Raw genomic sequence first — 13,005 nt, 5'->3', positions numbered from 1 at the left:
AGGGGGAGAGCATGTTTGATATGTAGAATCAGCCCATAGTGCATCCATAGAGGGTGACTAAATCGCACGGTTCATGGATCACATTAGTATTGCTCTGCATCTACCCTCACACTATAGGTGATTTCCATTTAGACACACATTTCCACATGAAGATAAATATGACTTGAATCGTAATTTCCCTGAAGTAAATATAATACAAATACAACATAATACAGTGTCAGACCAGGCAGGCTAATAGATTACTAGCGTGTTTTCCATTTGTATGGTAAGTGGTGAACCTGGGTGGTGGTCTGGCGAGTAACAAATTGAATGTTTAATCCATCTCAGTGCAGATTGAGGGTATCAGAAAGATCGGTAGTCGTATGAGTTCTCTTGTGACTGGTAGTATATAAGATATTTTTACTCTTCAGGGGTTTGAGGAATGTTGTTGGATTAACGAGAGGTGCAAAGTGGTAGATAAATGCAATTTCTTATCTTTTCTGAAGTCGTCTGTTATTTTTCAAATAGGTATTTGGATTTGACATGCAGTATTTCCAGTCACTCAGTGGAGTAATCTCTGATGTCAGATTACAATAACATTAGCTCTGCTTTACTTGGATATTTTATAACTTTTAATTATAGAATTTGATATTGTATTTTATATCATAATATTGAATTATTAACATGACTCTCTCACACCAGTTACATATGTGTAAGTCATTACACTCACTTCTCTTATTCTCTCAGAGGCTTCTGTTAGAGAGACCATTTAGGGTAAACCATGAGAAATATGCACAAGATATGCTTCCTTAATGTTACCAAACATTCTCTAAGTACATATTTAATTCTTTAATAAATGTTTGCTCTGGCATTTTGGAGAAGCAAGATTAGCGCCAACTGCACAGCATCTCATATAAAGTGTGACAAATTGATATTTTTATATAGCTTAATCTGTTTACTATGATGTTTATGCGAGGAATTATTACAAACTAATTAAAGAAATCACTTTGATATAATTAGTCAGATTTCAGGAAGCTCATTAGTAGTAATTTGCATGAAAAATAAGCCCTGTAGTGGTGCTTAGGCCCAGCTATTCGATCTGTGTTTTATCTGGTTACACATCAACCCCCATTGTTTGTTGTTTGAGGCTGTCTGAAGTGGCCCGCAATATTTTCAGTCATTGCCCCGAGAAGCGGTGGGGTATCTTTCAACAAATTCCTCCCCTAAAGCAAGTCAACCTGTATGTGGAAGCAGACACATGCCTCTGTGTACATAAGGCAGGAGGAGTGAGCGGCAAAACACTGTCTATTTATCTGTCAGGTTCCTGACAAAGAACTGAGCTGACAAGTAAGGGTTTCCCTCAGCCGAGCAGGGGGGCTTTATTCACCGTACTTACATGCCCAGTCTATGCCCAGAGACTCATGTTATTTGCAAATCACATTCTTTGAAAACTCACAAACGGGGCGAGACATGCCTCGCTATGGGTTTGTCAGCTGCCTTCACAACAACTAGCTATGTATCGCTAACAGTGCGCGGTTCGGTAAGGAAGCAGCTTTCTCTTAGCATTTGCCTCGCTGTCACTTTTTCCAACACATGCGATCTGTGTCTTCATGCTTGGGGTCTCTTCTCCCTTAGAGGGTTGCCATCTTCCCTTTGGACTGACAAATAAAACGCCCACACTCCCGCTGAAATAAAAAGAGGGAAGAAAAAAAAAATACACCCCTGGAATTACATCATTCTCCGCTGAAGCGGCTCCTTCCAGAGCTTGATGTGCAAATATAATGTTCCCATTATTAGATACAAATAATGGTAATGATTTGAAATAAAAAAACTTATCTTAAATGCTACTTTCTTTTTTTTTCTCAGGATACCCCAGTCTTAGGCAGAGGGTTTCAAAATGCAGGTACAAAAACAGGACCTGTTTATTCTCTATACCCTTTTCCCACCATGGACGAAATCCTTCCCTAAACATCCGGACAGAGAAGCACTTGTGTGGCGCTGATGTCACAGACCTACCTGGCCTCCCTCTCACAAAAGCTAAGGTATCATTAGCTGGGCCCACACAATGGCCATTCAACCAAGTCACTGCGCTCCTCAGGACTAGGGAACAATGTTATTTTTTGTCTCAGAATTATAAAGACAGAGTTTTGCAGGAAACCTGACAGACAAAACCCTTTAGAGGTAAATGCTCCAGGCGGCTTTTGGGTTTAATCTTTTCCCATTAGCATTTTGCCCCCCCCCCTCCTCCCTCTTGCTCACACACAAAGACCATATTTACAGGGTCAAAAGTAAAGGCTCTGAGTCTCTGGAGACTGCTTTTTGTATAGATCTTTTCTATATATTGAACACTTGCTTTTATTTTCAATTCATGCTAATGTATTTCAAATGGGCCACTGAATAGTTTACTAAAATCTTAAACAGGTATTTGCTTGTGGTGGTAAATACAATTTTTTCTCACAACAGAACAACAAATCTAACACGCTCCTTCGCCCTTTACCAAATATTGTGAGAAATCACACATGCAAGCACATTAAAAATGATTAACCCACAATGCAGGGGTTTATATAATAAAATAGTTATATTGTCAACAATACAACACAGCTAAGGGTTCATATGTGCTACCTTTGTGTGTGTGTGTGTGTGTGTGTGTGTGTTTGGGTGCATGTGTGCTTACGTGTGCATGTGCACACATTCACTTACGCTTGTGTGTGTGTGTGTGTGTGTGTATGTATGTGTGTGTGACTCCATGTGTGTGATTCATTCCAGGGCAGTTTTAGTCCTTATAAAATATTCATTTTGGTTGTGCAGGGCCCTGTAATTGCCATCTCTCACCCTGAATTATTTATACCTCGCACAGACTGACAAAGCTTTGCCATACGGCCCCAGATGAATCAGAAAGCAGCCATCTCTGCTGCCAACAGCACTGGGCTTTCACACAAATATGGCAGCCACGTCTCTCTGCCTGGCCTCTCTTAATTTGACATTTTCTTTTTCCCCCTGCCTTTGTCCTAGGTGCACAGAAAGGTTACCTGTTAGCTTTAAGCACCGACCCGCTCTCTGTCTTTCTGTCTCTATCCCCCTCTGCCTACATGACAGTCCACAGTGGGTGTTTTTTTTTTTTTTTCTCTTCTGAGGATGCGTTAATGTGGCTGCGATGTCAGAGTGGCTGCCTCATGTTTTATGACGACTGACCAGTCCTGACAGCCACTTTAGATGTATGTATTATACATTAGTAATAATCTGGTGTAGAAATACACTCGCATACATTTGAGCATGCATGGACAGACAGCAAAACCACTGACTCACCGACCTATATGTAACACACACACACACACACACACACACACCACACACACACACACACACACACACACACACACACACACACACACACACAGCCACATACACACACACATGCAAATAGGCCCCCACTGGCCTTTTGGATCCAGCATGGCTTTCGGTAAACGGTCAAAGCCCCCCTGCTGGCCTTGCCTGTACAGCTGCGTTCCTCTGCGTCTTGCCTGGGTCTGATCATTCCAAGGTTCCACAGGAGAGACGCCGCTGTATGGCTCTCATTGTTGGCCGGCTCTGGGGCCTTCCAGAACCCCTCGTCCAACACCCTAAATACTACTATTCACCCCGGCCAGTTACTCCAACATATGCTTATCTTCCATCTCACTAGCGAGCGGAGGTGCTGACTGGTATTTCCTCAAGGCCCCGAGCTCCAATGCTGACCAGTAATCAAAGCACCATATTTCTCCTCCTGCGCAAAAATAACCTGGAGACACCTCTCTGCCGTCCAGCTGTTGAGCAGAGTAAATGTTCCCGAGAACTGCATTGTTGATGTACGTGATTATTTTTGTAATGTCAGCAACCTCACGACCAACAGCATTGAGACTGTCATAGTCATTATCAGTAATCATCATCACACTGGCTTTTATGGTGCCGGTGATGATTCAATAATATTTATGAATTCCAGTTTAGATGTAGATGATGCTGGCTCTATAGCGGCAACCAGTGTTTGATTCGTTTTTACAACAGGGCCGCGCAAAACAACGCAGAATTATTTATGTCTCGTGTCTTATTATATTGTGTTCAAAGTCCTTGGAAGAGAAAAGGCGTATTCAGAGTAAAACAAAGAACAGCGTGCAACAGTACACAGCCTCAGCAGTGTCTTGATGCGAGGGGATGGGAGAGGCAGAGAGAAAGCTCGGGGCTAAACATGCAGTATGTGGCGGGCTGGAGCTAAAAGCTGCATAAAGCACACAGCCTTAGTCCACTGTTAGCAAGTGATGGATAGTTAGCAGGAGCTCCGAGTGTTCGTCTAATCTGTTACAGTAAACCTGCGCCAAAGCCTGAAGGGAATCAGTGGGGGCTTGCTAGGAGTGGGTTTGACGTGAAACCATTTGTGAAGACGAGCGATTCTCTTAAGTAAGAAACTAACAGTGTCCAGAAAGAGAGAGAGAAAGAGCGAGAGAGAGAGCGAGAGAGAGAGAGAGAGAGAGAGAGAGAGAGCGAGAGCGAGAGCGAGCGAGCGAGACAGGAGGTGAGGAAAATGAGTGAGAGTACAACAGTAAGAGAGAGAGGAGGAGGAAGAGATACCATAATGAGTCCTGTAGCCATGGAGTAAATGAAGAGGGATTGACAGAGTGAGGGATCCTCAAGTGAAATAATGTCAATGCCACTCTGCCCATTAGAGAGAAAAGGGGGATGGTGGAGAAGAGGGTAAAGAGGGATGAATGGAGGGACACAGCTACATGTTAGGGTGCAGAGGAAGTACATAAATTATTTGTGACACCCCCGCAACACACACACACACACACACACACACACACACACACACACACACACACACACACACACACACACACACACACATCACCACCAACAAAAATATGAAATATGAAACAACAAAATAAACTGACAATAGCAGCTGAAAAAAAAAATACAGAAATAAAATCAAAAAAAGGCCTTGGAAATACCCAATAAATTCTCAGAGACATGTAGTTGGGATATTTGATGTCGAACAATAATAATCACAGTGACATCTGCCTTGCTGCTCTCGGAGGAGATGGGCAGAGCGCGTGAGTGGAAGGGGTTAATCTCCCAAACCCAATAAGGTTGGATAGTGAGGCACTTGTTCCCTGATAAAGAAGTGATAGGATCTGTGGGTCTGGTCCCTTGGCGCTTGTACAGGGGTAGAGCAAATATTGTTAATGTGCTGTGGTTTACTTCAGCTAAGGCGAGAAAAACAGCTCTGCTTGACGAGAGAAGACAGCGGCGAACCAGAATACGACAGGAATGGCCACGCAGCTCCACTCGGCCTCTCAGGGACTTAACTGGCATGTATATCCAAGACCACTCCGTTGCATAAATAAGTGCTCGGGAAGATTAAGATCTATAAGTGTCTCTATTTCTCGTTTTACCTGCTCCGCCTTGTCACAACAGGAATCTGAATGCAGTTCAGTGGAGTGCCTAATAACTGGAGCAGTAGGTAGGAAAGGCAGGAGGCTTGACATTAAGACCCCGGCGTTTTGGAAATCCGATACGCTATTGACCCGTGTACTACTATCTCAGCGTAGAGATCTTGTGTCAGCAGATTGTCTGACTCTTACAGATACTGTGGCCATCTGTCAGTGTATTGTGTAACGGCCTAAACAAATAAGGGGAAGCGCTTTTGTACAATAAGGTGTACTATTGGAGGAGAAAAATATATCCCTCATGTGTGTAATTTAAGAAACCAGCGAGTGAAAAGAATTTCAAATCAGCTCAGACTGAACTTTGAATTTCTTACAAGTCATTAAAAATAATACAAATCTGAAAATTAATAGTTAAAAAAGATGAATAAAATTGACAGGAGAGCTATAGCCTCCTTAATAATACAACATTATCCTTATTTGCCCTCTTCGCTCAAATCAAAGGGATGGACATTTATGCATGAGTGACATCAACCCTGCAATTAAGTTGGCCATTTAAATGAGAGAAGGCCTTCCTCACCCTGCCTGTTTGTTTTTTTCCCTTCTCTCTTCTTTTTTTTCTATTTCCCCTCTGTTTGATGATAGGAGAGGGTGAGCTAGAATTAGGGCGATGGGTCTTCCTTTGAGTGTCAGCCTAAAATGATCAGAGTAAAGATAAGAGGGTCTAGCAGCCCTCAAATCAGTCAAAGTGCCAAAGTCGGCCTTTTTCTCCTCAATTACCGGGTCTGTGAAGCCAGGGAGTGGAAGGCACCGAGCCTGCTGCATTACTAAAGAGACAATCTATTTCCCCTTTGACCAGAGGGAGAGAAATCATTATGGCATGATTAGTAGCTTCGGCAGCGGGCGCGCATGGAGGTACTACAGGAGAATCGTATTAATTGCCTGAGACCAAGGCATGAGCAGGATTGTTTTAACGTTGATTTGTGGACCTGTATGACTAGCTGTCAGAGATAAAAGCTGAAGTCAGGTCTTAGTTATACTGGCAGACTTCGGGCTTGCAGACAGAGAGGGTTGATGTCAAAATGAGCTTCCGTGGCTGCCCTGGAAGTCTTTCTCTATATGCCTGTCGATGTCTTCCTCTTTGTCTTTCTTCACACTTCATAGTTTTCCTTTACGCCTCCCACTATCCCTCCCTCTACTCCCCCCTTCTCTCAGATGGACTACACCCCACCCCTTCCCGCTCTCCCCTTCTCTCCCTCCTCCAACTGATAGCTGCCTTGGCCGATTATTTCATCCAGTGCGGTCCACTGAGAGCCTCCTCTCCCGGCTTTGGAAGAGCTTTAATTAGCCATGTTAATATCCCCTTCATTGGCCTTAATATCACTCAACACCTTCCTCCATCTCAGCGGCCACCAGGGTCCCCCTGTCCTGTCAGAACAGCTGATTATTGAGAAGGATAGCTTTAATCAAACCTAATTGCAGTTCATTCTTTCTCTCTATCCCCCTTTGCCCTCCATTGCCAACATCTAATGGCAGCGACGACTTGATATCCCATTAAAAAACAATTAAACAACCTCCTTTTGTCTCCGTGCGTGCCAAAACACCAGCACAAACTTCTGTAGATATTTAAGAAGTAAAAGAGAGAGAGTGGGGCCTTGTCTTAATTGCTCTCGTTCTCACCAAGGACCAATTTGCACTGTGCTCATGGAGAATCTTAACCAACTCAAATGTAATGGATGCTATAGCACTGCCACTGCTGTGGACTATGAAAATTAAGCTTATCTTTTTAGTAGAGGAATTGTGCTTAATTGCCTTCATAACAGTAAACATAAAGGAGCCACTTTATGATAGCGTGGGCACTCAATTTCTTGTGTTTATTGTTTCTGAACTTTTGGTTTCGCTGTAGTGGAAACAGTATGTAAAAGCATTAAAGTATCCAAGACAAGAGACAAGACGAACTCTGAAAGTAATGTGTTTCTTTTATGAAGTCAATGCATTGCCGAGGAAATATATTCTATCTCTTGCTCTGTCATAAATTGTCTACCAACGGATGATGCATGTGCATGCACATGCTCACACGCACACATACCCGTGTAGATGTGCACGAACGCATGCACACACACACACACACACACTCACACTCACACTCACACTCACACACACACACACACACACACTGGCCTTACCCAATCTGTATGAGAGGCGACAGACAAATAAAAGTCGTATTTCAGGTCTGCTTTCCGCAGATGTCTGCTGCTCTACATTATGACTCTTTGGGGAAATAAAAACAGGGTCAGGGAATTAGAGTACATAATGGTCATTTTGATGATCAGCCAACAGATGCAACCCGAAAACACAGTGAACACAATCAAGCGAAATGCACTAATGACAAGTCAGGTTTTTTATGGCCTCACCACACACCGACAGGCAATCAGCATTCTGGCATGGGTTAAAACGTCTTTTATTGATGTCCAAGCCAAAGCTCCTTGGATGTGGAGTGAAAATATTTTCTCACCTCTCCTCTCCCTCCTGGGCCCTCGGCGGAGCACAAGGTATAGGAGTCTATCGAAGAACGCTTCTAAATGACCAGTGCATGTGTTAATGTGGCCAGGGTTAGAAGGGTCATTTCAGACTCTGATTTATGGTCTGGCTAGGATCCCACTGGGTGAACGAGAAGTCTTAAGTGTTGTGAAAGCGTCCTCACAGGCCACACAAGCCACTGTATTTAGCGGAATGAAATGGCCATGCAATCTATGGTGCAATCTATGGTAATCCAATGAGCCGCTGTGATTCTGTGAGCCAAGGTAGTATTACAATAGAAACCACAATATTGCATATAGCAATGTGATGAAAAATAAATATCTCGGCGTGGTATTTATAATGAATCGGAGAAAGCAAAAGCACAATCAGTCGTGATTCTTTGGGGAGAATTTACAAAAACAAGTCAATTTCATTGTTTATTCTGTGTGGTTGTGTAAGAATTTGCACAATAGGCTACATCTGAGACATTTTTTTTCTTATTGGCCCTGTTGTTAATCTTTTCTCTTCTTAACTATTCCACGTCTGTGAGGCCACATCTGATTTACAGCTCTCAACACGAGGCTTCATCAATACATTTTGCGACACCTGAGAGAAGGAGAGGCAGCGTACAAACTAACCAAGCCCAGATCTCACTCAGACGTGACATTTGTTCAGAGACGATTAGCCAGGTTGTAATTTGTGGCATAATTGCCTCACCCACCCACAAGTGCATGAGTGTGTGTATGCGTTGTGTGTCTGTGTGTGTGTGCGTGGCATACGGTGGTCCCAGGAGTGTCCGCCTAATTGCCTGACAGGACTATAAGTTTTGTGGCGCGCTCCCACCTTGTTAGGTCCTTTATCCCTGATGCTCTTCAAACAAGACCTGGTCACAGGTGGGCCTCATTTGCTTCCCTATTGAACAGGAGTACTTTAATTGCACAGGGGGTGTCCTGGGATTAAAGAGGTGGGTGGAATATCAAGTGACTTCATGTATGTTAGTGGCAGATGGGTGTTGGGAAAGACCCATGAACTCAGGTGAGGGGATGAGATGACAAAGAGACTGATGCTCTTGAGTTTGAGAGATTGATAAATACTTCCCAGACCGAAATGGTGCGATGTCATGTTTGTTTCTGACGAACGGATCAGATGTGGGAGTGTTTTGATAATCCTTCCACAACTTTGTCATTTAAAACGGTGTAATTAATTGTCTTTGCTTTTGTTTTGTGCTCTCTTTCAGATTCTTCCTAAAGTTCTTCCTCAAGTGCAATCAGAATTGTCTGAAGAATGCAGGGAATCCACGAGACATGCGCAGATTCCAGGTGACTGAAGCCTCACACAGATTCCCCACAACATCCTCTGTCTGTCTCTCTTTTTGCAGACACACAGGTGTATAAATGCACAACTGCACTACACTAAGTCACATCGACACACACATATGAAAACAATTCTATTATTTGACAAGGCAAAATCCAGAAACAGAAAGAGAGAGAGAGAGAGATTTCGTGTCCTGTGTGCTCTGGACAGAATATTTATTAGGGAATAGCATCTGACACAAATAAGGATATAGGATTTTAGAGTGCCATCAATCGTGTTCCTGACAGTTTTCTGAGCCGCAGCGCAGAGGGGAGGACGATCCAACCACATGTAACAACAGTGTTAACTCAGGATCTGTCTGGCAGCGGAAGCGCATACCTTCTTATACACACATATGTGAAAGCGCGCAGACACACACACACACACACACACATGGATGGATGCCCGTGCAAGCTAGGAGTGCATATATTTGCTTTCTCTACATCACTCTCTCATTCTTACCCACATATGCATATACTTAAGCTCACACATATGCAGTCCCCTTTATAGCCATGAAAACCATCTTAAGCCATCTGAAAACCATCATTATTGCGGGCTGACAAAATGCTGAGATTTACACGAAAAGGACATGACCGTTGAGAACTTTTACTGCTTCTTTAACCCTCTCGCTTCCAATGTGTCAAGTAGTTGAGCCTTGAAATGATTGCCCCCCCCTCCCCCACTTCCCTTACTGATCCATGTATCCGACTGTACATCCATTCTACCAGCCCACTAGGTCAAGGTGAGACAGTGAGAGTTTAGTGTGATTTGTCCTATCAGGATAGCGACAAACTACAGGAGGGCGTCCGTCACTGACAGCACTGTTCCGTGATAGACACACAAGTCAGCATCCTCCAGGAGGAAACCTAGACATGAAACAGACAAGACAGGGTGTCCCCTCCTGATGTCACCACCATCAGACCTCCCCTGCCTCCTCAAATCTTCCCTCAGGGTGAATGTGGACTGATGCATGACAGCCACCAAGGGCTTTCACCTCTCACTCCTGTGTGTCAAAAGGAATGCCAGAACTAAGATTCTTTTTTTTTTTTTTGTGAAACTAAAACATGAACATTAAGTTTAAAATAACAAGATTTTTTTCGCTGATGATCATCCCTCGTCTCCAGTCCAACAGTTAGTAATGCCATTTTCCCCTAAATAGATTTCCCAGATGCTCCAGCATAGGTGTTTCTCTGGCCAAAGTTGTGTATTCTGCATGCCTTCCACTCCACTTATTACCCCCAAAAACCAGCTGGAGGCCAGAGAGGGCCCAATCCATCATCCTCAGCTTGGCCCAGCTCTGAACCTGCTCACAAGAATGGAGCTCTTTCACTTCCCCTTCTCTCCCTCCCTCCCCCTTACAGCCCCCAACCCTCCCAAACCAACCAAAAAAAGCACCCCCCTAAATTCCACTGCTACACCGAGGTCACTTACCGGCGAAGCAAACCTGAGAGGGGCTCTCTGTTTCCGGCTCAGAAAACACTTTGGCCATTCACATGCGGCTCACTGTTTGGAGATGTGGTAGCCAAAAAACAACAACAAAAATAAGCATTATGAAATATGGAGTGTGGCTTGGAATCCGATCCTAGTAAAATGTTTGTTGAGTGATGGGATGGAGCACGGTTCAGTTGCTAATGACTCCAGTAAATTTTAAAAGGGAGGCCTTCCATCCTCAAATAGATGGACAAGCTGATCAATAATTCTGAGCTTGGGCTATGATGACAGTAAACGGAAATGGTATTTTAGTGATTGAAAAGTCAATTAGCTGTACACAAATGCAAGACACTAAAAAGCAAAAACAAAATGGCTGAGAAGCAGGGGAACTGTAATGCGATATGTCCAAAGAGAACATTCGCTTCAAGAGGTTTGACAATAGCGATCAATAGCACACGGGGCATGTACCTGGACACAGCTGAGTTTCTAAAGCATTCATGTGTCCCCTGTACCCCACAGCATTAACGGGAATGTGTGTAAAACTATATTTCTATGTCTTCATCTTGATCTCACAATGTATTAAATTGCATGTTTCACCTTCACTCTTGTTGCAGGTTGTCGTATCGACGACCGTCAATGTGGACGGCCATGTCTTGGCTGTTTCTGACAACATGTTCGTACACAACAACTCCAAGCATGGGCGAAGGGCTCGCAGACTCGACCCTTCAGAAGGTACGCCTCCTTATCTGGAGAATGGTAGGCACATTTTTACATCCTATAATTTGCTACGCTCCATTTTCTTATAGTTTCTTTTAGACATCCACCCATTTCACAAATCACAGACCTAGTTGCTTCTAGTCCCTTAGAGTTTTTTTGATTTCTCCGTCACTTTCATTTTTTTGCTTTGTAAGTTGCTTTTTGCCTCCATCACACCTATCGCTGTGCCTTGACTGGAAGTAGTGTGCATTACTCTGTGTTTTCATCATGTCGATATCACTAATGATGAGGATAATACTCAGGCTAATTCATAAACTGTTATACTACTTCCAGTCTACTAATGCACCTACATTTGTCCTAAAAGCTCTTTGTGAAACATGATCAAATTGCTTAAGAATTTGGCTGTGAGGTCAATTTCCTGTCATTGGGTTCTGCAGATTTAGCTGTGAGTGAGCAGAAACAGGGGGAGGAAAGAGAAAGAGAGAAAAGAGGGGGGGAAGGGAAGGGGGGTTGACGGTGTGTGTGTGTGTGTGTGTGTGTGTGTGTGTGTGTGTGTGTGTGGAGGGGGGGCGGTCTATGAGAAAAACAGAACTTACTGTTTTTCTTCCAACTGATTCCATATGATAGACTGATTGCCTGCTCAGCCAAAAAGAGAGAAAAGAAGGACCACCAAACCATGGGAAATCCAAAAAGTAAAATGCACTAAACATAACCTTGTGACCCTCGTGGCCTCCACTCACAGATGGGAGCACATCCAGCTGAAAGATTGTGAGAAAAAAAAAAAAAAAAAAAAAGGAGAGAACTGACTTGGGCCAATTGTGCAAATTGCTTATCTTCAGATTTCAAGAGCCAATTATGGCTGGGCAAACAGTTTATATACACCACTGACTAAAACAAGCTTCTCTACACATTAATGGGCATTAATGGTTCTATCACCAAAAGCAAATGTAATGTTTAATACAACAACGACTAATAAAAAAAAAAAAAGACCAGACAATTAATATATCTCCGTGCTCTCCAGTCCTAGTGGGGGAAAAGCTAATCTATTTGTTTTTGTCTTTATTAATGACTCCTCTACTGGAGAACAAAATCAAATAATTAAAGTCCTGCCCGGAGCACCAAAGTCATTATGTTCGCTGACGTTCTGTTTGTGTGTTTCACGTTTATGACACGATAGGTGTGGATCGCCTAGCAACCAGTTTCTTAATGAGGGGAGCAATTAAAGAGGTTGAGCCCTCGCCTCCATGTTCCCCCTCTCCCATGGGATCCCGTGTGTTTTCGTGTGTGTGTGTGTGCTTGTGTTCTTTACAGGTTACCCCAACCCATCCCTTTCTTCCTCTCTTCACCACACTCTTCAAAGCAGCAGAGTGACGCCCCGTAAAGAAGCTAGTGTCAACCGCCCAGTTGAACACGTCTTTGTCTAATAACTTTAATACACCTTCCCTCTGCGTAAACCGCGTGTGCTCTCACAAGTTGAGATCCTTTTTCTTTCTTTCTATTTTTTTCTTTCTTCCTCCCTCCCAGGCTCAGCTCCATAACAAACTAATTTAACATGCATCAACAACAATTGCTGGCTTTGTTAAAGTCA

At 43.4% G+C, this 13,005-nt stretch overlaps 1 protein-coding gene across 4 annotated transcripts in view; it reads left to right on the top strand.

Annotated features, from left to right (window-relative positions):
- The window catches only part of ebf3b (EBF transcription factor 3b), a 67,719-nt gene that overhangs the window by 30,703 nt on the left and 24,011 nt on the right, over positions 1-13,005 (top strand). For all 4 annotated transcript variants that reach the window (XM_068720839.1, XM_068720820.1, XM_068720829.1 and 1 more), the window contains exons 7-8: positions 9,154-9,235; positions 11,315-11,432. In XM_068720839.1, the coding sequence (XP_068576940.1) occupies positions 9,154-9,235; positions 11,315-11,432 (200 nt within the window). The remainder of the gene's footprint in view (positions 1-9,153; positions 9,236-11,314; positions 11,433-13,005) is intronic.

The sequence above is a fragment of the Cebidichthys violaceus genome, unplaced genomic scaffold (genome assembly GCF_023349555.1).
Source record: "Cebidichthys violaceus isolate CVI_PGR_0920_01 unplaced genomic scaffold, fCebVio1.0.p SCAF_10, whole genome shotgun sequence".
In the NCBI taxonomy this organism is placed as follows: Eukaryota; Metazoa; Chordata; class Actinopteri; order Perciformes; family Stichaeidae; genus Cebidichthys; species Cebidichthys violaceus.
The sequence above is the reverse complement of the archived record's forward strand: the minus strand, read 5'-3'. Positions and strand labels throughout refer to the sequence as shown.